The 26473-nt window shown below is 44.3% G+C and overlaps 1 protein-coding gene across 1 annotated transcript; it reads right to left on the bottom strand.

Moving 5' to 3' along the window:
- Nucleotides 1–16966: 16966 nt before the first annotated feature.
- ATCAY (ATCAY, caytaxin) lies at nt 16967–26260 on the bottom strand. The gene is made up of 9 exons (XM_026078670.1): nt 26184–26260; nt 21734–21798; nt 21159–21380; nt 20510–20695; nt 19515–19617; nt 18834–18965; nt 17988–18074; nt 17279–17377; nt 16967–17006 (listed from the first exon to the last, which is right to left on the bottom strand). The coding sequence occupies exons 1-9, from the start codon at nt 26258–26260 to the stop codon at nt 16967–16969; spliced, it is 1011 nt and encodes a 336-aa protein (XP_025934455.1).
- Between the last annotated feature and the right edge of the window lie 213 nt (nt 26261–26473).

Below are 26473 nucleotides of genomic sequence, written 5' to 3'. Positions count from 1 at the left end.
TTAAATATGATTTAATCATCTCACACCTTGCTAATGTCCCCAATATTCTGCAGATACCAATCTTACCTTTTTGCTCAAACTGGGTAGTTGTTTTAGGCAGAACAATTGCTTCCAAGCTGTATTTAACTTGAATGTTTCTCCTATTTCAGACCTGAAGAACGGTTTGTGTGCCTAGAAGCCTGTTCATTTCTTTCCAGCTACATCTGTTGTTCTAATAAAAGATGTTACCTCTCCCTACAAACCGTGCTTGCCTTAAAGGCTATTTTGTGCTCACTAGCGCTAAGGTCAAAACCCAGTGCTATAATAAAATAAGCTGATCATGAATAAACATATGCTGCAAATCAGAAGAAGATTAATAACTGTCAGAGGTGTAAGATTCTGGAAGTCTTCAGTGGAGGTGCTGGAGGCAAGAAATGAAATTGGTATTAAGATAGAGCATGGTGAACTTACAAATGGGGTTATAGAAAATGGTCTTTTTCAGTCTATTTTGCTGTGTTATTTTGTCTGTGTGTAACAAAGAGACATCAATCAGTGTTTCCACTATCATTTATTGTTAACATCATCATACTAGTTGGTTGTTCTTGGAGACTTTGCTCTCAAATTATACTTTCATTATCATTACCAATGGACCAGTATGTAGCTAAAAAAATGATTGCTCCAGAGCAGTTTGGAGCTGGAATTCTTGAACATGAATGAGCTAGTCAGGGAATAGTCAGGGAAGTTAGTTTTTCAGCAGCTGCCCATCACTTCAAGCACAGCACAGTACTTGCAGTGGCGAATCACTAGGTCAGCTTCTCAGTCGGTTTAAATTCTCCTTGTGGACTGAAGGGGAGCAAGGACAACTTACACCAACTGAAAATTTGACCAAGATTAGTTCTGCGTGAAAGTTTTTCATGCTCTTTGTTGTGTTTCTCTTCAGTGCTTGAGCTAGGAGGATTTCTTGGTTAAGAGAGAAAATAGTGTGTTTATTTTACCGCTTTTGACCTTATGTGTTAGGCCAAAACTGGGAGCCTCAGGAGCTGTGTAAAGGGTAGCAGGGGACACTGGTGTCAACTGCCTTTGATCCAATGCTCTTCACACTGGAATCATGCTAATCCAAATATTTTTGGAACATGCCATCTTCTGGGTGAGTGAAAATCATATTCTGCCCTGTTGTCTTTACTAAGGTGAATGTACTTCAGAAATACAGTTTGGATTTTTGTGGTGAGAAATGAGTATTTGGCATAAGACACATCAAAAGAAACAATACGTTTCTAGTTTAGGTAGCAAACAAAAATTGTTGTTGCAGTAGCAGCAGCAGTTTTTAGTATTTGGCTGACCGAGTTGTCTGGGATCAGGGAATTCCAGAACAGTGAGGTTCCACTGTCTTTATAATAAATGCCAAAGCCCTGTTTTTCCTGAAAACAAGAGGAATAAAGGACAGAAGCCAGGGTTTTTTTGCACACAGTGCCAAATCCCCTTCCTTTAGCACTCAGTCTAAAAGCTCACTTTTTGGACTTTTTCTTCACAGTCCCTCAGTGCTTCTGGGGATGTTTCTGGCTTTCCCTGAATTTGCTTTTAGGCTATTTGTCATGTCTTTTTCTATCACCCGTATTTGTACTCATACACAAAACACCTAGTGAAATCATTTTCACACACATAGTTCAAATTCTCAGATTCCTGAATGGCCTCAGATTTGCTTTTGGTTTAGCTGCTGGCATGTGCCTGCCTTTATTTGGAGACCTCAGGCATTTCAGCTGTCTGCTTCCATAAGAACCCAAAAGACCCCTACAAAAACCTGTCTGAAATGAATGGTGGCAGTTACATTTACCAGCAACAACAAACTTTAACTCAACTTGTAAAAATATGTCTATGCAAATGCCAAGTGTTCATAAATGCTTTTTTTAGCAAGTTATGTTAGCCACATTTCTCGGTGAGTTATGTGTTGGTCATCTGAAACTTCCTTTTTTTGTGCTTGTTTATCCTGCAGATACATTATCTACTTGACACTTTACTAATACAAATACCATTCAACAGTGTGCCTCCATCAAAGATAGAAAATGTTCCCTCTCTTTACATTATTTTTAGAATACTAATGTTTACTGAAAGTTTAATATTAATCTTCTTTGTTAAAAACTGAGATAAATTTGGCAAAAGCCAGTTTAATATTCATGGAACAGTCATGATATCATTTCCACAGGATAGTTTAGTTTCTGTATATCCACTGACCTTCCTGTTGCAGAATATGACTCATTTATTCTAAAGCTTTAATTCAGAATTTAAATCCTTCACTAATCATAAGACATTGCTTATGGTATGAACAAGGTTATGCCAAGGTTCCTTAATGCCTTAATTAGAGGGACTTGGCAGGGGGTGGGTTAGATGTGACAGCATACCAAGTGGGTGAAAAACAAGGTGAAGGAATTGTAGTAATTTTCACGTGTGAATTTTTAAATCACAAATTCATGTCTTCTTTCCAGAATTCTGAATTAATTGGGTCGCTAAGAATATCCTTTTCTGAGGCTTTGGAAGCCACTAATGTTTCAGCAATGCAAAAAGTTTTCATACCCCTTTTGGGGGAGAAGCTTTTATTTTTCACAAAGACAGGATGAGAGAACATAAGAAATGAAACTTAGCAATTAGTCCTGAGTCACTGCTTCACTGTTAATTGCTGATAACTAAAACAGCTAATAGTACCAAAAGTTAGGCTAGTGGGATAAGAAGCTTAAATACTGTAATGCTCAACTAGCTGGCATCTTGTCGCAGTGGTATGCAGGCTGGCTTACAGCCATGAACTGCCACCATCAATGGTGATATTTTCTGCCATTGCTGCAACTGATCCCACTGCTGCCATTGGCAGAAAGTCTGTGGCCTCTTGCAGGAGGCAGAAACGGAGTAGCAGATAGGTCACGTTTTGAAAAATTTAGACTAAATAGACAATATGGGTTCAGGGAGAAGCAACTAGGTAAAGCACACAAGAATAATACTGCTGCACATGTTTCAGCATGTCAGTGCTTGGGGATTATGGGTTTAACCGCCCAAAATATAGTAAAGGGAAGGAAAAGTGATGAGGCATTTTATGAAAGGACAAGAGGGCAAGTGTAAAGGAACAGATTAGGAGTTAATCTGAAGGGAGGACTGCGAAGGAAAGGAGAACTGGAACTGAAAGGCAGCTGGCATGTTACTGAAGAAGTTCAATCAAAGCTGCAGAAATTATTCTCTATTCTCAATTCCCAAAGTCCCAGGCTCTGCAGCGGTTTCACTCCCCAAGGTGCACTTTCCCAACTTTACTTCTGACTGGAGCACTTTGGAGCTGTTGATCATGATGCTCTAGGAAAGGATTCTCTTTGTATTGTAGTAATCTACATGAGGAAATTGTTCCATGGGATTAATGGATACAGAAACAAAGAGGAATGAGATATGCAGGGAATGCTTCTATTTTGGGTTCATGTAGTGCCAGGTAGCAATTGCAGTGATTCCAGCAGTAAATTTGTAAAAAGATGCCAGACATTTCTAATGTCATTTGACAACTGGTCTATGTCTGTAGATGTATGACGTTGTTAAGTTATTTAGTCATGGTCTGTGTGTTGCTATAAATTGTATAGTTGTAGCAACAAAGTAGAAGCACTTTTTAAAAGAAATAGAATCCCAGTTTTTACCCTCTGATTTGTATACTAGGGGAGATAATGCCTAATCTTGCTCCACACTCAACTGCATCTTTTGGCCAATAGAACTGGTATTGATGGATAGGAAGAGAAAAGAAAATAGGCAAAACTTGAAGAAGCTTTGGAAAATGAAGAAGGGTGGAGAATTAATAAGGCAGGAAAACAAGCGTTCAAGCTTTTTAAAGCAAACTCGGTTTGAAGAAGCTGAACTGTAAGGCATACTGGTGATGTGTGATGATTCATCCAGTGCTCCAAAATATTCTGATTGTTTTTCATATATATTTGACAGACTTTTACTTCAAAATGAGTCTGAATAGGTAATGTACAGACAACACAGGGAAGTTTTCCTTTTGCTGATGTTAAAAACTCATTCTTGCTCATGCTTCTTAATTCTGAGATTAGTAGGGCTAATCCAGCTCTCAGCAGGCAGGTTTTGAGGCTTCCCTATGCCTTGTCCCTTGTTATCCTGGCGTCTGTGAAATTCCCAGGTCACAGTCCTCCTGCTCCAACGCAGTCCCGCCAGTGCCTGGAGTGCCCACACCCGTAATGGTGGTTCCTATGGAAAGACCCTCTCGTTGGTCGTATGTCCCAAAGGAATTTCGCAAGGGGAAATGGATAAAGCCCTTTGGGTTGTTATAGCTGATAGAAAGGAGCCTTGAGACAGCACAGAATTCAGCTGGGATTGGGGAGAGGAGAAAGACAGATGACCACAGGGTTTCTATTTTTCTCTTTACCTTTTGGGTGTTGTTTTTCCCTACCATGCCACCTATTTGCAGGGTATTTATGTGTAAACTGTCTCTTTTAAAAATTTCTACCCGCTCTACGTGTTACCAAAGGTCTTTCTGCTCTTTCTTGCCTTCTCAGTGTTCTTCGCAGCTTCCTCCTGACCCCTTCCTCCCTGTTCCAGCCTGCGGCCTCCTGCTTCCTGCATGACTGGTGCGTGCGAGATGCTCTGCTGCAGTCCCTGCCAGAACATCCTGGTGCGCTTTAATCCCCTCAGTGTCACTCGGACATACTGCGCTAGTGTACTCGGGACTGAAGCCCTTCAGTCTGAGCCTTGAAAACCACTTGCCCTGGAGTTTACAATGGGTAGCTTGTCCTCCAAGTTATTTTGGCTTCAGTTTGGGTTATTTTGAATTTTGTTTTAAAGAAACAAGAACTTCAGTTCTGATCCTTGTTTTCACTTAGTATTCACTCTTTCTTCAGATAAAAAATAAGAAAAATCAGGGCTCTTCAGTGTGTTAAGGTTACTTATCTGGATATAAGCCTGAGGTAAAGTGACAATTGAATACACTCTGCAGGTGTGTGCACTGGTACAAGGCTTACATTTTGAATGTATTTTAGAAAGAAAGTGCTGTAAATAAAAGAGAAGTTAGTAAAAGCCTTTCTCTATTTTTCTTCCTTTCTTTGTGGTTCTCTCCTTTTTAGTGCTATTAAAACCTGCGTTGCTACTCCTCACTTATAGCAATACTAAATGGTTTAGTGCTGGGCTAAGAGTAGAGCCTGGGCTGTCTTTTTGTGCTCCCTTCATCAGCCTAGGCTAGGGGAAGGAACGGGAGTGTTTAGGTCTGTTTTTCAGTTAGGAGCTGAACTGCCTGCCTTCATGGTCACTCTGACATTTGAATATGGGATGCAAAACAGACAGCAGCACAACTATGTCCTGCTGTCTGGAATCAGTGTATGGTCGCTGGTACATCTTGTCTAGTTGCTCTCATTTCTGGGTCGTGGAAGTGCCTGGGGCCGAGCTGCATCTGCCACAGCTGCGAGATGCCACCTGGAGGAGATTACAGTCCCGCCCTGTCCCCATAGGGACAGAAATGATAGTGATAGGAAGTTTTCGCGTGTCCACCCGAGTTAACTGGTGGGTGGGAATCATTCTGCCTCCTTTTAGCATCTCAAAGTGCAGCAACTGATGCTATCCTCAGCTGAGGGCAGGAGAGAGGGGCCGAGTCATCCTCTGGAGGTGCCCCTCTCTCGCTCTTGACCACAGGCCGAGAGGGAGACCTCACAAATTTGAACTATATATGTCACTCAAAGATGGCTAAAATTCAGGGAGAGAGATCCTGTGTGGGAGATTATCTTCACAGAATAAATTAAATAGCTGCAGAAGCACTTTATATTGAAGTTTAGTTCTGTTGGTAGATTTACAGATGTGATTAACATGTTGTAAGACTATTTCTGTTGTTAAACATACAGAAATAGGATACTGACATTAAGATTTTAGTCAAAACCGGTAACGACAGAAGTACTTAACACAGACTGATTATTTCCATTACTGGAGTCTTTTTTTTAATTGATTAAAACTTGGTCACACACAGTTTTCTCATACTGAAATTTCTCGTGCTGAGGGACTGCCTCAGGCTGGTGTTTTTTGAAAAGTTTTCACTAAAATAATTCAGCTGGTTGATCTAATGAGTCTAGGAAAAACACACTGTTTTGGTTATAGATATGATCCTTATAGTTCATTTATTTTTAGTTTGCTTTGAAAAAATCTCCATGAAAATAAACATACACAAAAAGCTACGTTAAAAGAATTTTAATGTTGCAAAATTAATCTTGCAGTTACACCTAATGAGATAGGTGCCCTGTGTAAAAGAATATTTCCCATTTATCATGTAATTAATAATTGTATTATAACGCACAAATGGAAAGGGTTGAGAGCCTTTAAATTCTTTTTGTTCCTTAAAATAGATTTTTTGTGGGTGTAATCTTTTCAAAGAAGCTATATGTGGAAAGCAGAACGTAGTTCATGGTGATAGAACTATTAATCATTAACACTGATAGATTTGACAGCAGGATGACATGTTAATAACAATCAAAACACAAGAAATAAGGACACAGAAATTTTGGAGGTTTTAAGAATGAAAATAGTATTGTTAAAATAGGGTAATATCATGTAAGAATAGTGCTTATCCTTCTTCTAATGTGAGGAGTCAGCCAGATTTGGGAGACTGTGGGTTGTTTGTGTGTGGGGGGAAATTGAGCACAGAATCAAGTGTATTTTGGTGCAATACTGCTTGCTTGCAGTAGCAATAAGAGACAATGTCTTTACATTTTGATTTGAGCTGTCAGTCTTGAGCTCAAATGCTCGCACAGTTAGCTTTTCTCAAAGCTGTGTTCCCAGCACTTCTTAGTAGTAACATTGTCCAATCCCTACCAGCAATCTTTTTTTCCTTGCCATTCCGGATTCAAAATCTTATTCTTACAGCTCACATTTGGGCCTTATTAAGTTTTTCTAGAGGATGATAGTTTTCCATTGTGGCTATTCTCTGAGCAACTAAAAAAAAACCCCAACCAGTCTAAATTGAATTTTTAACTGGAATGTATTGGCTGGCCCTCCTGATTTAAATCTCTTCTCAAAACTCTTCAGCTAGCATTCCCTTGGTAATCTCCATTCTTGTGTTACTTTTGATTATTGTGGATTGTTAAACAAAAGATCAAATAAACACAAAAGCCTCAAACATCCCCAGAAGTTAGCCTAAGGTGACAAGTTGAATGATCAAAGTACTAAACTGTTTGCTAAAAAAAGAAGGAATGTTCTATCACTTTCTCCCCTTTTCACTTGCATTATCACTTCATTTTTCACTCTTAGGGTATGATTCACTTAACTGTGGCTGTCTGAAAGATACGTCCATAGTGTAAAACTAAATATTTAGCTACAGTTCTCATCAGTGGAGAGAGAGGCATCACCAGAGAGTGATTCATCTGATCCTAAGACAGGCGAAATCATCTGTTTCTTTTCATTGACTGTAGAGGGCACCTAAAATCTAATTTAGGCTAGATATCTAGTTTTTAGATTGCTAAAATTAGGTGAGCTGCATGAATCTCATCCCTAGTGTTGAGGTGAATTGTTTGGAGAAGCTGCTAATTGTTTTGAGGTGGGAATCCTATTTTCTGTCTGAGGTGCCTTATGATTAGCAATGATGGCAAAGACTTGAGGATAGTCTCTGCCATACTTTGCATGATCTTGAATATTGTTTCATTCAAGGAACTTCAATCATTTTTAAGTGAAGAATAAGTACATAGTGCAAGTGTGGGAAAACAGTAGATTTTCACTTGGGTAACAGTTCAGTTCACAACTCCTGTGACAGAAAGGGTCTCAAAACTAGCAAGGAGCAGGAAATACTGGCTTTTTCACTCAAATTGCAAAAGTGAGATCTAGGTGGAAATAAATTCTATGTTTGTGGAGGAAAGAAAAGCTTAGTTTTTTCAGTCATGCAATACAGTGATGTTATAAGTAATTTTTCTTCCTTAAAATTAGAGCAAATTGTGGATTAAATATGAGATTCATAAAGGCAGCATGCAGGTTAAGTGGCTTTTAGGCACCTAGTTCAAAGAGAAGGAGCCGTGAAAGCTAACTGTGCAGTTGCTTGAGAGTTTATGGTTGTCTAAAGTTTCACTAGAAAAATTTCCAGCAAATTTCCATAAAGTTTTATTACTGATTTTTCTCCCAAGTACCACCATCTTGGTTAAAATGAATATAAATATACCCTGATCACAGGTCCAACTGAGATGAGTAAGATAAGTATCCCAGCTCTTAGGTCCATTGAAAGGCCTTATTTGGTAGGATCTTCCAAGCAGACCTAATTCACAGGATTAGTGCTGTGTCCAACACAAAGGAGTGCAGGAACAGTAAGGGATACACTTAAGAAAAGTATAGTGCAGGTAAATTAAGTGGTGACAAGAGCAGTAAGCATCTTCAACTTTTCTTTCCTTTCCCTGCCCCAAACCCTCAAACCCAGAATATGATCTCAACACACTTACAAGATTCTAATTTTTTGAGTGCCTCTGTCGTCCTCTCTTCTCTACCTTTCGAAGTGCAGCCAGTTTGCTGCAGAAGTCTTTTAATATTTCTGTTCTAGGGAATATTCTTAGCTTTTAAAGACTGCTAAATGAAAATAATGATACAAACTTGCAATCAGTCAAATGGGAGTATGATGTGGCTGACGGAAAACTACAGCGAAGACTGATCAAAGGGTATGTTTTCGTTTGAGGAAGGACATCTCGTCTTCTGATTGGGAAACTGTTGCTTTGGTAGGGTAGCAGTTAATCCGATGTCTGTGCTACGGTGTAGTCATAACATGACGAGCTTTTGAACTTGGTGTGCTGTGTTGGTCACATCCTTCCCACCGGGAGCATGGGGTCTGGCATGCTGCAGCCCTGCCTCCCTTTTTGTCAGCATTGACCAGATTCCTTCACGCCACACTGCTGGTGCTAGGGGCGTTTTGGTGAAAGGCCACTTGAAATGTTTGAGAAGTTTATTTCGTAACGTGTGCCTGCATCAGAGGCACTGCCAGAGCGACTAGCTGCAGGATTTTATAATATGCTGCCTGGAGTCACCATCGTGTTACACCTCTGGAACCACACCGAACACCAAGTTCCTGCGTTACTGTTGTCCACACCAACGTAGTGCAAGGCTCAGAATGTCACATTTGAGACAGAGCATTTCATATCCTTCTTTTGTAAATAAATTTAACTAAAAATCACAGAAAAAATGTCATTGTCTATACTGATATCATTGCAATAAAGGTTTTTTGATGAAGATAAAATTGTAGCCAAAAAAATCTGCTTTCATACACACAGCAAAAGTGTTGTCCTAAGAATATATACCCATATAAGCTGATATGAGCTTCCTGAATGAGTTATTTCATGGCATGAATATAGTATTGCTTGTTATAGGATTAGACTTGAATGTATTCATATGTTCCAATTCATTAATTGAAATATGCTGATATCCTATTTAAAAAAGGAATTAAGCACTCAAATTGGACTTCTCGGATATTCTCCTGTAAATGCTTGTTTATAAGAGAATCCTTTTCAATGGAATTCCCCATCATCTTGTCAATTAGAGTATAAAAGAGATGAGGAAAAAAAGTGAGATTGTAAAGTTTAGATTAGATTAGATTATAAACCAAATACAGTTTGTACAGGTTGATAGAGACCCAAGGGAAGCTGTTTTTCCATGACTCTTCTCTAAAGCATAACACAGAGACACACTTGGAAAGATCTTATGTCATATTGGTAGAATAAATTATTTTAGTAAAAACGTTCTGAGAGGTTCAGTTTGCAGTATCAAAATTGCCAGGGAGGACTTTGATTTGGTTTATTCAAGGAAATAGCATTCAAACAACATTTTTTATCATATTTTTCCATATGAGGCCAAAGTTTAAGCAAAAGATGTGGACAAAAAGAAGGACAGACATTTTTGCTTAAGGATCAGTCTGATTTTAATTGAATATCCACAGATTGTTATGGCATAATACAAAGCAAAAATAATAATACATACTTAACAGCAATCTATGTCTTCTAGCATAAACCACCTAATTACAAACACTTTAGAAAAATGACAGTTCACACATTTTTACATGTAGGTTTGGGTTAAGAGGGCTCACTGCAAAGGAGAAAAACRGAGATTATGTTACATTGTCATGGTGACTTTCTAAAATTCACTTCACCAGTAGCATGCTGTATTTTTGACTGCCAGTGAGTATGGAAATACAAAAGAGAAAACATGTGCTTTTGTTTTTATACCAATTTTGCCTGTACATTTTAGCTGCTGTCAGGCCAATCTGAGCTTATTGCCAACAGCATGTCATTAACTCTTGCTGTTTTTCATCCCTAGATACATAAAAGAGAGGATGTGTTGCTTTTAAAACCTTTCACGCTTGGGTTTTCTCGTACACGTGTGTACACACCTGTAAGCAAATAATCTTTGGAAAAGATGGAAAAATTGCAAAGAGGTATGCTCTAAATGTCCACTCACATTTACACAGTACAATGCAGAAGAAATTGTGTTAACTATCCAACTTGAATAGACAGCAGCATCTCTTAGTTTTATTTCCTGTGTCTGCCTTGTGAATCAAAAATCAAAATTATTGGACAGTCCCAAATTTGGATGATTCCTAAATATGCCAGAACAAAGGAGTTTAACTGTATAAACCCAATGTTCGCTGCATAATGCCATGGAAGTGCCTGTATTTCAGAAGGCTGGACCGAGTACTCTGTTACCAGCTTTAAATGATGGGAAAGTATTTCCTAATCTATTGTTAGCTGTACAGGAAGGAATCTGATTTTTAAAGTTCGTAGGCTGATGCTGGGAGAATGTTGAACTTCGGCCATTAATTAGACTGTGAGCAAGAATACCGTGTTTTTTGTGAATGTGATGTCATGGGTATAAAATCAATTTTTCCGCAGCTAAAATATTGCTATACATGGACTCACCATCAGAACTAAGTAAATCTCAGGAAAGGTAGAATCAAAGAGCATAAAAATGTTGTTGATAATACCTGCTGTTTGATATAATACAGTGCATTTATAAGTCAAAATATTTATAGTTCGGAGATGTTTTTATGAGGCAGAAAAAAAGCCTGGTCTGCTTTTTGACCATTGACCCTTACAGCAACGTTGCTTAAAGGATGTAATTTATTTTATTTTATTTTTTAAACATATATATATATATATATATATATACTGGCAAAAGTCCTAATGTAAATGCACTTTTACTGACAAAAAGTTTTTGTTTTTTTTTTTGCTGGTATAGCATATTTCCTTTGAGAATCTCTTTTATAAACCGTGTCTACAGTGGAAATGTGGAGTTTGGTTGATAAACCCTTGCACAAGTCGGCTTCAATATCAGGTCTCTTTAAGGAAGAAGCAAAGGAATTTGTAAAATGTTTTCAGCCACCTAAGATTTAAGGTAAATCTTGTCACTGGGGTTAAACCACTGGGGTTGACAGCTCAAGATGAATGTATGTGGCATATTTTGGTTGTGTTTATTACAGCATATAGATCGGATTTGATCTGAAACCCGTGAGAATCTATCAAACTTAGATATTTTGCTGTGTGTTTGCTAAAAGGATGCTGCCAACTTGATCATTGTGTCTCCATCCAAAAAATTTGCAGCTACTTTGGTTTCAAGTAACATCTAAAAATCGTTGACCGGAAGAAGTTAATGATACTTTTTTTTTTTTTTTTGCTATAAAAACGCACTTTTTACATTTAACTAATTTACCTATTATGTGTTGCAGGGATTTTTAAGTTGAAAAGATATATAAACATTCATCTGGGAACAGAAAATTTATACACATACAATTTTGCTAAAAATTAAAATATAGTGCATACTACTTAGCTCTGTCAGAAAGTGCACTTTTTGAAAAATTGTCTCGACGAAGTTGCAGATTAACTTCTGTACTTAAATGCATTACCTTCGTCACATCTTGAAACGAAATTGGTGATATGTCCATTTTAACAGCTGAACCCTTAACCTTGCCCTGGAGGAATTCCCTGGAAAAAAAGTATGAGTAGTTTCACCTTCAGCTCTGCTCATTTTGTAGTTTTTCTGAAGATGTGGACACAGCATCTTTTCTTTCTTAAAAATCAAAGCAGACCAAAAAACCCCCTCGCATTCTTCTGATATGGTTACTAGTCAGGATCAAGAAGTAATCTAAATGTAATCTGGATTTCCTATCTTCCAGGCGCCTGTGCTCCATAACAGCAGCATTTTCCAGATTGGTATGTTGTGAACGTTTTTCACTGAAGTGTTTAGCTACTACAGATGCAAAAAAGATTTCTAGGATTGTACTCTTAAACATCTAGTAAATGTTCTACCAAATTTGCTTGCTATATGATTTTAAAATTCTCTTTCAGTGTCCAAAATTATACAGCATATTGCATTCTTTTGTGAAAAGCATAGCAGATGACTTTTATCCAAATGCGTAAAAACAGTCTCAAAAGAAAATCTAGGTTTAAGTACTGCCAATGGGAGATAGTGAATTCACGTACTCCGTGTTAGAAGGAGATTTGTGACTGTTTATTTGGAGTCTGAGCTGAAATTCATTTATTCGGGGGAAGTTTTTTTTCCTCTTGATTTCAGTGGGTTTGTTCAGTCTGTCCGACAGGGCGTGCGTGAAACGGGCCACGCTGCTTCGCGGATCAGGTTAACACATTAACGCTGGAAAACTTCTGACCGCTGCTTCTGCCTCAGAACAGATGCCCGCTGCCTGTTTGGAAATTTTAGGACAAAATGCCTTTTCGGAGGGTCTTTCTTAGCATAAAACCTAAACTTCAAATAGTTGAAGTGCTGGGTTTTTTTGTTTGTAGCCTTGAATTCACATTGCCAGTAACTGGCTCAGAATGACATTTCTAGGAAGCTGTGTGGATTGATGCTTGCTTGGTGCTTATTATTAACATACCCGTGAGATGGAATATGAAGCTTTTACCATCTTCAGCTGCTAGGGTTAATGCTATGGATGCCGTTCTGTCTTTTCATGCAAAGGTCTGTTCAGTAAATACATCCATGACTGAAGAGTCATGTTTCCCACCGAGATCTTTCTACCCAGGAGATGGGAAAAACATACATCGAATGGGAAGTAAAGGTAGCAGATTTGGTGCTCCTTTGTAGCATCTGGGAAAATAAAGTTCTCATCTGTTACAGAATTTTTCATTGAAGGGGAAAAAAAAGACAAGCTTTGTGTATTCAGAGAAGAGGTCCCTAAGCTGAGGAAAAGCTTTGCTTTGCCCGAATGATCCTCTGGGGCATTTCGCAGCTGAGTGGTGTTCATTTCAAATAGCCACGAATTGGGGTTGCCAGGTTTAGCATATTCCTTAACTGGGGAAATCTGCGGGTAGTTCTTCATCTCCAGACCTCCACAAGGGGTTTTTCCTGGGGCACGTGAGACAGTTTACGTAGGCCGGCTCTGGTGAAATTGGGAGTTTGCTAAAGACCTTGCCAGATTTTCCTCTTCTCAAAGTGTCTTCTCTCCTTTGCTCACAGAATCCTCATGAATCCAAAAAAGCAAGCTGCAGAGTCCCAATATTGCATCTGCATCTCTTGGATAACTGAGAAGCTGAACCCAGATACAATGTCCCGCCTCCATATCTGCAGCATTCTCCACCTGGGGTTTTCCCAGGCGTATATGTTTTTTAGATGAGACCCTCATTACCCAGGGAGGGAAAGTGGGAAATTTCAAACATTTAGCAGCTTGTCTCTGCAATAGGAGGTATTAATAGTGAACGATTGTCCAGTGTTATGAAATCAATATAAAGATGAGGTGTGAAAAGCTTTCCTGTCCATAAGGCTCCTTCTTAAAACCAGACCTTTCTGGTGTGTGTGTGTGTTGGTGTGAGAAGATGCTCCTAAGAAGGTTCTGCGGAGGCTGCCATGCTATATGGGACCCTCTTTCAAAAGTATCAGAGTGCCTTACAAACCAGGACAGGACAAGTTAAAAAAACATGGCATTTACTCATAGGAAAGGTTCACTATGAGTTAACTTCTACGTTGGACTGGCAATGGATTAACTGGGGAAGCCAAGGCTGGGAGAGGTGCGTAGACTGATGGGCACTTGGTATTTATGGGGACAAACATATACCGAATCTAAAAAGGGCAAAAATGCACTCTTTTCCTTCCCTGTGTTAGTTATTCCCTGTGGCGATGGCTGTTGTAATGTCTAGGCGGAGGAAACTGGTGTGCAATTTAAAGSAAAAAGTCTCCATGCTGGCCAGCAGCAAGTTAGGGGAAGGGTTTATAATTTAAACAAAAAATATATCTTTTTCTGGGCTGGTGACTAATGGACTACAGGATGCTCTTAACTTGCTAAGAGGAAATATGGTATCTATTTGCACTACTTACAGCTCTCCACAGACTGTTGTTGAAACAAGCTGGAACCTGTCCTGAAAAGTGCTGTTCTTGGCTTTTTTTTTTTTTAAGTAAAATGTTTTCAAAAAGTTTAAAGGACTTTGCATCTCTGGGACAAGGGAGGCAGCTTACAGAACCCGGTATGAGATGGCGACAAGGTCTTACACCAAAAGGTCATTTACATGGGTGACTGCCAGGCTGCGTCGTTCTCCTACTCCAGTCGTTCTGCTGCACTTTGCTTCATGACAGGCTGAGAAGAAGCAGAAAGGCAAAGTTATTTTTAGGAAGCCAATTGTAACACGTACTTTGTTCTTCCCCTAATATCCAAAAATATGAATGTGTTTGGGTGTAATCCTCTACAGCAGTGCCTCAGGGCCAGAACGGAAAGCTCTAATGGGTATTTATCTTCTCTAAGGACTTCTCCTGAGCATGTAGACTGTGAAGAAGTTACTGTAGGGTAATTGAAGCCAGCTCTGCAGTAAATTCCATTTGAGAGGGCTGGTGCCTCTTCTGTGCTAGGTGAATGGCATTGGGCTAGAGAGCTTTTGGGTCTAACCTGGTCTTGCCTTTCTGGTTTGTGTTGGGTTACACGTGCAATGAAATCATCACGTAGCAGAGGGAGTGCAAACGAAAAAAATGAGGTACTAGTCAAACCTGGTTTCCTGATCCTCCACCGGGGGCACAGGCCTGCTTGGGAGAGAACCATCAAAACAATAAGTGAATCTTCACCACAAACTACTCATCCTCTCTTACGGCCCTGAGGTCCCGTGTGTTTCTTTGCAACACGTCAGATCACGCAAACAGACCCCGGCAACTCTGATCAAAGCTCCTGCTGCTCTGGGAAGAGAATAGAAGAAATAACCACTGTTCCCCCTCAGGATCTAGTTAGATAGAATAAAAAAAGAGCGGCTGTATCAAGCTGAAACAGAGCCAAATCCAGGCCAAATAAATCTGGCATGGTATTTTGACACTGTCTTCCAAACCTCCCTAGAATTTTTTTTCCTGTCTCATGTTACAGCCTTGTATCTTGCCTTTACGCACACTGAAGATGTGCCTGACAGCGGTATTTGGCTCTCTGCATTGCACCAACGTGCAAGTGCTGCAGCTGAATGTCAGGAGACCCTTCCCTAGGGGCTCTGGCTCCCTGGCCCTGCTCCATGTCCAAACGGGTTCCCCTGCTCTGCCACGCTGTGAAGCAGTCAGGAGTCCGTTCACCTAGATGAAGATCGATAGCTAAAGTTCCAAAACAGAAGTAGGGCTCAGTGTGATCAGGAAGGTGGTGGCACAGTGAGACCTTGGGGAGAGCAGGGACTTTATCAATTCCCAAACATTTTAGAAACATCCTGTGGGTCCAAACCCCTCCCGAGATTGCAGGGCCTGACCCTCCGGTGGGATTGTCCTTGCCATGAGAGACTGTTCAGGCTATTCTGGAAGTGAAGGATAAATATCAAAGAATAGTTACCTTTCCTTCTCAGCCATGTCTTGTTTCTCTTCTGCCCTGTAAAAGCAAATTGCATTTGAAATCTGTCGTCTAGGGGTATGAACAAGTAGAGTATCTAAGGTAGAGCATCTGCCACCTGTGGTTTCCCCACTGCCTGGGGGTCTTTCTACGGAGATGGCTGGAGCCAGACATACAGGTTTGATGCAGAAATGACTGTATTAGGTTCTCATCCAGGTAATATGCAGGCAGCCTAGATAATCCTAACGCTTTCAAGATGCCTCCGTCAGCCCCTGAGGGAGGGAGCTGACTAATTTGGGTTGGGTGACTTGCTTTTCCGCGGCTAACGCTGGACTGAACTGAATCCTCCCAAAGCGGCATTTCCCATTCAGTTCAGCAGCACGAGACGGTGTTATTATAGCACATGTATTGGGCTAACCCAGCTGGACCTTCCTGTGTCTGTGATTTTAGCAGAGCCAACCATTATCACTGTTTATGGCTAACACTTTTAACTCAAATCACCGGCAATGGAACAACTCTTCAAAATGAAACAAAGCAAACTGGGAACTAACAGGCCTCTTTACACCACTCCAGCAGAACAAAGTGGCTTTTAATCTGCACGCCACCCCTCACTCGAAGGTCGCTTTGCATTATTGCATGGGGAAAATGTGACATCTTCACACATGGAGTGATTTCTACTTAACTTGGACAGCACGTACGGACTGTGCTGGTCAGGATGCATGCACTCATGGAGCTGAAAGGAACAGCTCTATGAATAAATAACCTTTTAATCAAGCTTCCCCCCAATGCCGGATCATCAGGGGAGTTGTTGCTAGCCAGTGGTAATAGGATAAAAGGGTCTTTCTCCAGCTGGAAGTTTGAGCTTGGAGCTATCCCAGGGATGCATCCCTAGCTGGGGGGAAAGGTGTGTTACGTGCTCAGTTTAGTTTCCTTGGATTTATGAACGTGAAGGGATAAACTAGAGAAGACAAGGGACTTTTCGATATTGGCCACACAACACTGGGCCAGGGTAAAGACTGTGAGAATCTAGGAAGCCTGTGGCTGCTGCTATGCATCTTTTGCCTATTTTGAGAAAATAAGTACAAATTAAATGTAGGTTGTGCGAGATATTGGGATAGGAGGAACATGGGATTCGCTGTTTATAACACACAAATAAACACATGAGACAGCAAAAGGGCAACAACATTATAAGAAAACAAACCCACCCTCTGTCCCCCCCAGAAGTTAATTTTACCTTTCTCTTCTGGCCTTGATTCTCTCTTCTTCATATCTGCAACAAACAGGAAACATTCTTTAAGTGCTACCAGGTGAGACTGTTCACTTTTAGTAAAACGCAGGGTTTGCTCTGAAGGTGGCAGAGACTGCAAATGAGCAGAGCGTGCAGGCTCCCACCTGGCACAATATACAGGTAAGATAAGGTTTGCCCCAGGCTCTGTGTTTTGAGTACCTGGGTCTTCACTCAACACACTCTCCTGCCCTACAGGATTTTTACTCCGGGCCTCTTGAGAGCTGTCTGTGCCCCAGGKTATCTGCAACGCTTACTGTAAGACGCAGTCTGGGATCTGCACGTGCTCCATCGGGATGAGTTGCTCCAATTCCTCCAAGCTGTGAACGTACTGGATCTTATTGATAAACTTCACACTGGTAGAGAAAGAGAAAGAACGGGTGCTTCAGGGCTTATTTGTTTTTTCTCTCCCTAGAAAGTCAGTGAGAACTTTCCCTGATGTGGAAGGATGTATCTAACTGGGACACGCTGCTGCTGTCAGCAGAGACTGAAGCTGGGGGCAGTGGCATAGGGCCTGAACAGAGCAGGCAAAACTTCACTTTAGTTGATGGGCAATTTTCTGCACCCTCTACAGTCCACGTGTAACCATTTCCTCCCAGTGCTAATATGCTGATGACTAAAAAATGTGGTGGGATGTCACATCACAGTACACCACTTGCTTCGACCCCGCTTCTCACTATGGGTAGTGCATTCTACTGGAGGGCTGAGGACTACCCAGGGAATCTGGTCTCTTGTAGTCTTTACACTTCACCTGCTGAGACAAAGTTTGATCTGGATCCAGATCAGTAAAGTATCTCCTGCTAAAACCATCTCTGGAGTTGTCCTCATAATTATCAGGCAGACATGGGACGAACAACAAACAGTCTCACCTTGGTCACTATGAGTTAAAGATTGGCTCAAGACCTGATTCATGAGGTTAAATTTCCATTGCAAACCCAGCTAAGTTTGGGAGCCTGTCATATTTACCTGATGAAGGGCCTGGATATAGCCAGCACTGTTCGGATGAACCATGATGGATGCACGATTATCAATGCTTTGAGGTTTTTGCGCAATCTGTAGAAAAGCCATGTGACAGAAAGTCAGATTTGGAGTGCCTTCTCCTGAACTCACCTGTGCTCTATCAGGGCCCTGAGGGTGCTAATAGGAGTTAATGTCCCTGACCAGCCTCACCTGGGGCCTCCACCCAAAACCCCTGTCTGTGGGCCAGGATCCCCATTTAAGCTCAGGCCTGGGGTATTGTAGGAATGTTGGTCTCCAGCTTAGCCACAGCCATGCACATACCTGGCTATGGCCCCTGTTGATCTGGACCTTGACTTGCAGCCTGACTTCCCAGTTTGACCTGGGATGTGTCTCATCACTGTGGACTTGCTCATCAGTCCCTGGGCTGTGTTTGACCCTGGTTACCCTCACTGTATCTCACCCTGACCTGCAGGTTGATTTCCTGGCTTGATCTCAGACTTGCCTCATCAGCACAAGGTTGCCTGATGATCTGGGCTCCTGGTTGAATTTGGCTACCATCTCCGAGTCTGCCCTGCTTGCCTTGTTTGGGTACTGTGTTAGTCTGGCCTCTGTGAAGGAGCTCATGAGGGAAGGAAGGAGAAGAGGAGGAGGAGGAGGAGGAGGAGCAGGAGATGGTGATGGTGATGTCAGCCTGAAGCAGAGGAAGTGAGGAAACTGTGACTCAGGAAAAAATTACAGCACAGAGGGAGTGAGGAAGGAGGGGTTGTGGGGGAAGGCTGTGAGGAAGCAGTGGAGGAGATATGAAAAGAGAACAGGGAGGAATGTGGAGAGGCAACTCTGATGGGATCTCACCTTCTGTCTATCATCTGATAGCATTTCTTCAGCCAGCCAAGGCCTGGCATTCTCCTCCGGGGCGTTGCTCCATTTAGGTACACAATCATGTAGTCCTCAGCCACCAGCAGCTCCAAGCTACTGATCACGTATCTGTTGGGTAGTCAGAAGCAACAGCAACGTGAAACTCAGAAAAGGTCCCTTGGAGTTTCTCAGGTGCTTATGTGTTATCCCAAAAAAGACTCTAGCTCCTTCCTTTGTTGATCTTGGATTAGGCTTCAGACTCTCTTGGCACCTCTGCAGGATGCCTAGGGGGATTTCTCAGGAGTTGCCTACAGTTATTAGCACAGTGCATATACATTGATGGACATCCCTGTGCTATTCTGCCTAGCAGTAGTATCTACAAATGGTTCAGTATTGTGTGCATATAGTTGAGCCTGGTCATGAGTCCATCACTGGCATAATTAACAATAAATATTTGAATGCTTTGACTTATTGGACTCAGATGCAAATGTTGTGGACAATGGTTCAGCCAGTGATGTTCTGTCTAGTCTGCAGCTGCATGCTAGATGCATTTGGCCTGGATTCAACTGTTTTCCAGCTGAGACTCTCTATGCAACAAATATATGGAAACTGGTTCCCCAGAGCCCAGGTTATCTTTCTTGCCCTCCTTGCCTTCACTGGACTTGACTAGTGACTTACAAGAACAGATTCTCCATGATGTAGTGGTAATCGGCCAGGTTACTGTCTGGGAGGTAGCAGGCAGCAAAGACAATGATGGCATTGAGACCTTCTCCATAGTAGCCTAGGAAAGAAAGATACGGACAGCATCAGTGACTCTCTCCAGGGAGAGATGCAAGAGTTACAAGGAGAAATACCAGCAAAGATGTATTGCCAAATTTGGGCCTGTGCCTCTGTTCCAGGCTTAAGTATTTGTCCCTGTACAGACCTATTTCATGTAGAATTATGGGAAGATGAAGATGCAGTTGTCATACTGCTTGATGCCTTGTAGTTTGCCTCAAATCCACTGGGGCTAGGATCCAGCAAATCGTCATTGGAGCTGGATTCAGGAGACAGTGGTGTTAGTTAGACAATGCCAAGTAATAGCACACTCAGGCTGGGGAGACACACGAACCTTTTGGCTAACTTGCTGCCAAGCTTCATTTTGGTCTCAGATGGGAATGCTGAAAGATCTGCCCCGATTCTGGTTTTGGCTACAACATGCATGTGGGGTTCAGGGAAGGAATAACTGAATGTCAAAGAACAGAGCTAAGAGCTGTGCCCTGGGTCACTGCTTGGCTTTGCTCAAATCTCAGAAAGAATCCCTTACTTTGGGCATGCTGGTCTTTGGATGTCCATCCAGAGGCAGCTGGGCACTGAGCTATGGAGCAATTAAGCACCTAAGCATGGCCTGTGTTCCCTGCACCCAGGGCAGAAGGTCAGGGTATGTTCATACCCAGGGCCACAGCCACCTGTATTACTTCTTTTATTTATTGAAACGTTGCTACAGTGTCCATAGGTCTTTTAAGCATGAGCAGGTTGCTTTAGAGCTCGTCTGCCACTTGGTGGTACAAAAGGAATAGCTGTTTTTCCCTAAGGACAGCCCAAACAATCAGTCATTGCATCCCCTCCAGCTTGACAAAGATATACTGAAAAAAATCTCCACCAGGCCAAGATTTGGCCTCCCTCTCCCTCACCTCCATGCGTCACCACTCTCATGTAAGGTTTAATCATCTGCAGGTCGATGCGGTGTTCCTGCTCTCCGATGATGACTGTTCTCCAGAGCCGTCCATTGGTAGCACTCCCTTCTTCTGCCCCGCCGTCCCCAAACAGGTCCGCGCTGTCCCCAGGCATGTTCTTGGCTGTGGCTACAGGAGTGTCATCTGGAGAAGGGAATGAGAAAGTGCTGGTGGATGACTCTGTGGGACTGGAGAGAGCCATCTCATGCTTACGCATCTGGCTCTTAACGCAGTGTGTCAAGCGTGGATTAGTGGGGTAAAACACTTCTGCTATTAATATAATGTCAGAAGAGGCTCTGCAAGAGCCTCTGTGTGCAACAGGAGATGGCAACAAACACAGGCTGCAGATGAGCTGTGTCACCTCCAGCTTTGATCTGTGCAAGTTTGTGGTTTTTACTAATATTGCTCCACTGTCAAATTGCAATAGAAATAATCTTAACATCTCACATTGCTTATAATACCTGCAATCACAAAAGGCCAGTCGGTGCCTTTGCAAACTGCGTGCAGTCAGTCCCCTCTGGGGCTTTCACAGCAACGGTACTCAGAAGTTTGGGAGGGGAAGCAAGGACCACAGTATACAATCAAGCTCTGAGCAATGGTCTTTTACCTTCCCATTCCAGTTCATTCCCGTTCCCCAGGAATTCAAGGGAATCTGTCTCATCAGGGGTTTCGATATCGTCGACATTAATGTCCAGGTCATCTGGCGTGTCCAAGAAGTCATCAGAGAGAATGGAGCCTTCGCTCTGGTCCAGGGAAATGTTGATTTCAGGTGCAACGAGTGTCTTCCGCTTACGGTGTGCCCCATTAAAGTTTAAAGTATTTGGGGGAGCTGGAGATAAAAAGAAAAGAGTGGATGTGTTGTCCTTGTGCTGTGTCCTTAGTGCAAGACGTGGGGCTTTCATTAAGCATATTTCAGGCTGTGGTCCTGGAAGCTAAGGCTGGGGTCATAGCTGGGAGGTACTAAATGCAGAGAGGTAGGGCTGGGTAAGAGTGCCCAATGCTCATGAGATACCTATTTCCTCCCACTGCTTCTTGTGAAAGATTAGCAAATTCAAGTCTCTGCTGGTTTTCTCTGGGATTTTTGCTGAGACTTGGAGGGACCTGGGTTTCACCTGGACTGCGCCCCCCATTCCCTTAGCCTCCTTTTCCTCTGAACTCCCAATGAGCCGGATTGCTACTTACAGGACGTGTTTTCATCTTCTGTAGGACTGCCCAGTGACTCCATTCCCGTTTCTTCTGGGAGAGGTCTGCGGACAAGCCAAGACGCAAAGGTGAAAACGGGAGAAATAATATGTAATAACAGGTGAGGCCATAGTCAGTGTTTTCAGCCCAACTCTGGAGAAGGGCTCTTTGTGGCAGAGATGCTGGAGAGAACTGAGGGCGTTGGAGCAGATGTACAACCCCCTGTTTGCTCTGCCCTTTTCCTTTTGCCTATGAGCAAAGACCTGGTGGAGAACCTCAGGTGATTTGCCTGAGAGCAACCAAGCAGCGGTGCTGTCCTACTAGAGCACTCTGCAATCTCAGGTAACTTCCAAGCTAACCCTGTGTGTAACCCCTCCACCCCCTGCCAAATCACATCTCGTCCTGACAAAATTCAGCCAGGGACACTGGAATAAATATCATCACCAAAAGAGCCTTGTTAACACCCTGGTTCTCTCCATATTATCCCCATTTTTGTCTTCATCAGGAGGTTGAAAGGCAGTGCCAAGCTGTAGAGTCCCTAATCGAGGCTCCAGGGGACACTTTCTGTGGTTGATGCTCTGGTGTCTATGACTGTTTCCCACATGGTGTAGGCAATGCAATGGGCTGCCCAGACTGCCCAAATTTGGCTGTTCCTAGGCACTGTGGAGGGATGCTTTGACTCACAGCAGCAGCTGAGCTGACTGCGAGCAGTGTGGGTGGAAAGCAAGTGGGGAACAGCCTTTGATGCACTTACACTTCTTCTTGATAGCACCCTTCACCCTTGGATGGGTGTGCAACAGCGGTGGATGTTTAGCACAACAGCACTTTGCACTATCCACCAATTTTTTTAAGTGCATCCTGCCTTCTGTCACAGGCCCTGGCTACAGGGGAGCAAATCTTCCACAGCACCTTCTACGACCACCTCTCCTGGGAGGTAGCTGCCTCCTTGGTCTGTAGGGACTTTGCTTTATGGCAGGCAGTGTTGAAGGCAAGGTTTAAACCTCGGGTACGATCCTAGAATTGCCTCCTCATCCTCATCTTGGCCCCCTACTTGGCAAAAGCTGCTGGTGATACCCAAATCTATAGAGATTTGGAAGGTGGCTCGCTATGAGCTAGGACCCAGCCGCCACACTCAGACCCACAGCAAAAAGCTGATGGCTGATCTGCTGCTCTCTTCCTTGAGCTCCTTGAGCTCTCTTCCTTGAGCTTCATGTCAGAGGCTAAGACTTGCAGCTTCTCATATTTGGCTGCGGCTTGGCATGAATGAGATTAGAAATACTAATTGAATTAAAAGTTTGGCTTTCCAGCGCAGGTGCTAATGCCAGGTCTTGTTACATGGCCATCGCCTTTCAGAAGTTGGGGGAGATGCTCCAGACCTGTTTTGGGGGAAGCAAGGTCAGCATTTGGCCTCGGTGCTGTGGTGAGTGACCCTGGTGGGTGGTGCTGAGTGGCACGCTGCCCACCCTCAGCTGGGCACCTTGTCCCCTTACTCCAAGCTGGGACTTGCACCCGGCCCCTGGCGTTAGCATGGGGTTGTGCAGCGTGACCAAATCCTCCAAGCCCGTGATGTGTTCATGAKGTCAAGCGCCTGCTTATTTGGGGCCTTCCAAGCCATTTTTTTCACCTGTCCCTTTTGGTAGATGGAAGTGGGAGCTCGACCTTGCTCTCTTCTCACCAGGGGAAGAGGCCAGGCCTCCAGATATTAAAGAAAACAGGGTGCTGGGACAGCCCTGGGGTGAAACGTGGGGGAAAAACCATCACTTTTAAGGCGAGTGCTCTGAACATTGGGGTGGTCCTGTGCCAGGGACTGTTTTGCAGCAGCCTGGGGCTGGACACGGGTCCTCACCAGCCGAGGATGCCTGGGAGGGAGCTAGCTGGGACCAGCATCTCCACGTGGGCAGGAGGCTGCAGCCTGGCTCTGCCCTGGCTCCTCTTGGTGCTGCTGCAACACCAGAGCCACCAGCCCAATTAAACTGCATAAATACTTAGATGAAGGGATAATCCTCTCCAAGCTGGCTGTTGTATATTTATGAGAGACCTGATCAAAGGCACTCAGTCCTTTCTTGCTTGCATGGCTGCTAGGAAGCGACGATATTCCTGGGCAGCAGTCGGAAAGATCCCAGGGCCCTCTGCCCCCCTCCAGCCTTCCCTCCTCCTTTTTGCTTTCATCTCAAACGTGGCCTGGCTGGTTATTTATCTCACTATGAGCTGGTGCCTGGCACAACTTGGTGACAACAGCATCCAAATGGGAGAAAAGGTCCTGCTGTACCCAAATCTGGGCTGAGTGCCGGAGCGAGAATGCTCCGCGGCACCACTACGGTATCACTGCAGGACGCGACTCACACAAACAGCCGGGCCGGGCTGTTGGCAGGAGGTTGGAGCAGCAGGCAGGGGTGACCCTTTCCTCTCCACTTCCCCTCTGCTTGCTCCCTCTCCGGGCGCTGGCTTGGCGTGTCAGCGTGGCCCCTTTGCAGCCTGCAAGCCCTGAACCTGCTCTGCAGATCGGCTTTGCAGGGAGGGACAGGAGTGTCCCCTCGTGTTCTTAGCAAGGAGCCGGATTCAGCTCCCCCAGCCCAGATCTGTCTGGGATACGTTTTTGTGGCCAGATAGGTTAATCATGGCTAAGCAAAAATAGCTATGCAGCAAATCATCTGGTAGAGAGCTGCTGCTGTCCCCCCGTGCAGCAGCCTTTGCCCTGTTGTTTTAATGCTTCTGGGGGAGCAGTACTCGAAAATTATTTTTTAAATGCCAGCTAAATGCAGCTGGCCCTCAGTTGTTTGCCCAGTGGCTGCTTGGGCTCTGTTTTAGTTGCATCATTCCTGCTTTAATCCCTCTGCAGCGGAGGGGAGGGCAGCTGCACAGTGGGCTGGGGAGCTCGTTCCTAAGGCTCTGCCCTCATCCCTGCCACTGCCTTCCTGGCCAGCCACGGTCACATCACTTCACCTCTCCCTGTGCTTCCTTTCCCCAGTTTGGTCAGGGAAAAAGATGCCATGTCACGCAGTGCCATGGGCTCTGCAGAGGGAAATGCCCCTTCGGTGGCTTAGCTGTTGCTGGAGTAAGTTTGCTGCTTGCCTGGCAAGGGCAAGATGGAGCCTGCTCCTGCTCAGACACGAGTGTGGGCTTGGGTGTGGATCACTGGGCCATGATTCAGGTGCCAGACCTGCTTTAGCCCCAGACTTTTTAAGCAACCTTGGGCAAATCGCTTCTCTCCTGCCTTACTTTCCCCTCTACTGAGCTGCAAGCTCGGCAGCATGGTGCTCTGGGGGCATCTATGGGTGGCAGAGGTCCCTCAGCCCTGCTCTCAGAGCAAAGCAAAGCCCATCCTCAAAACCCAAAGGCTTGGCTGAACCCATGCCCAGGGCTAGAGGAAGGATGACAAGCGCAGTCGGATGAGTAGAGTGCCAGGACGGCGGACAGAGGCACTCAGTTTCGCACTGCAGCTGGGGCCAGGGCGGATGGAGCTGAGCTCATGCACCCACGCTGCGGGGGACAGGAGCCCTTTTCTGCACGGCCGGGCTGGCAGCGGCTCGGGCTTGCCCGCACACTGAGCTACTGTCCTGCCAACACAGGCTCCCTGTGGGCTGCCGGAGGGGACCTGCTGCAGCTGTGACGGCTGGGCCAGCCCTGAAAAGCCCCTGGCCCCCCTCACGTGAGGGCTGGCCATGCCAGCTGCTTGGCACTGGGCTGCGTGGGGGAGCAGGACTGGTGCTGGACATGTGGGGCGACACATGGACGGGGACAGGTGTGGGCACGTCCTTCGGGTGGCTGCAGGGAGTTCAGTGCATGCAAAGCTATTAGCTCAGGGGGGTTTGTCTGCTTTCAATGCAGCTCATAAATTGCCTGGGAAGGCTGAAGCTGCCAGCTTGTCACCTGCTCTCACCCATGTGTTTCTTAAAGGTTGCAACTGTTGCTTCAAAGGAAGGARAGGAGAAGCAGCAGGGTCGCCGGCATGGGTAGAGCAGCTTATGTCTGCCCTGTCCTGGAAAGCATGAGCATCTCTGGGGCCGAGAAGCTGCAGGGAGAAGGGAAGAGCAGCGCTTTGGCCATTCATTCACCCAAGCAGGTGGCCAGGTCCTGCTGCACAGCGTGTTGGCACCGGTGGTCACCGCATCCCAGGGACTTTGCTTCCTGGCCATGCAGCATTGCTTTGTCAGGGGAGATGCATCCAATAGCCCCTCCACCCCTGTATACCCCTAGCCATTGATCCTGGTTTTTCTTCTCTGCCCCACACCCTATTTTTGGCATGCTTGCAGAGCTGCCAGGAGCCGCCTAACGCTTCCAAGCAGGCAGAGCAGACTCGCTGCAAAAGCCCTGGCCGCAGCTGCCCTGTGGGTTGCAGCTCTGATGGAGCTGAGACTCCCGTTGCCTTTGGGCTGCCGGGAGGGGATGGCACGCTCCGCACCTTGCTGGTTTCTTTCCAGCTTGCCCTGGCTTTTTGCAGGGAACAAACCTGGGAAAGTCCTCATCCTGCCACTCCTCCTTCACGTCCACGTTCTCCATCCGCAGCGTGGCCTCAGTGGTTCCCATCGTGCTCGGAGGGTGGCTGGCTGCACAGTGTCTCCCGTGAGGAAGGGCTTGGGCTAGAAAGCAGAAGGCAGTGAGCAGGTTGGCAGTGAGCATCGCTACAAAGGAGTCTTAATCCGAACTGTTTGGAGCAGGTATGCTGGTACTGTACCTCGCGGAGAAGCAGCAAAGTAGCTGCTTGCCTTGTAAAAAGAGCAAGGCAAGGACATGGGGTTT

The sequence above is a fragment of the Apteryx rowi genome, unplaced genomic scaffold (assembly GCF_003343035.1).
Source record: "Apteryx rowi isolate R43461 unplaced genomic scaffold, aptRow1 scaffold_482, whole genome shotgun sequence".
In the NCBI taxonomy this organism is placed as follows: domain Eukaryota; kingdom Metazoa; phylum Chordata; class Aves; order Apterygiformes; family Apterygidae; genus Apteryx; species Apteryx rowi.
This window is presented reverse-complemented; position numbering and strand designations above follow the sequence as displayed.

What these genes read in the sequence shown, in the direction of transcription:
- ATCAY (XM_026078670.1), bottom strand. Translation starts at nt 26,260, where the DNA reads ATGGGAACCACTGAGGCCACGCTGCGGATGGAGAACGTGGACGTGAAG. An exon ending in GAATGAACTGGAATGGGAAG is followed by an intron (nt 20,696 to 21,158) that starts GTAAAAGACCAT and finishes TCCCTTCTCCAG; the next exon opens with ATGACACTCCTGTAGCCACA. An exon ending in ATCCCAGACTGCGTCTTACA is followed by an intron (nt 17,007 to 17,278) that starts GTAAGCGTTGCA and finishes TGTTTGTTGCAG; the next exon opens with ATATGAAGAAGAGAGAATCA.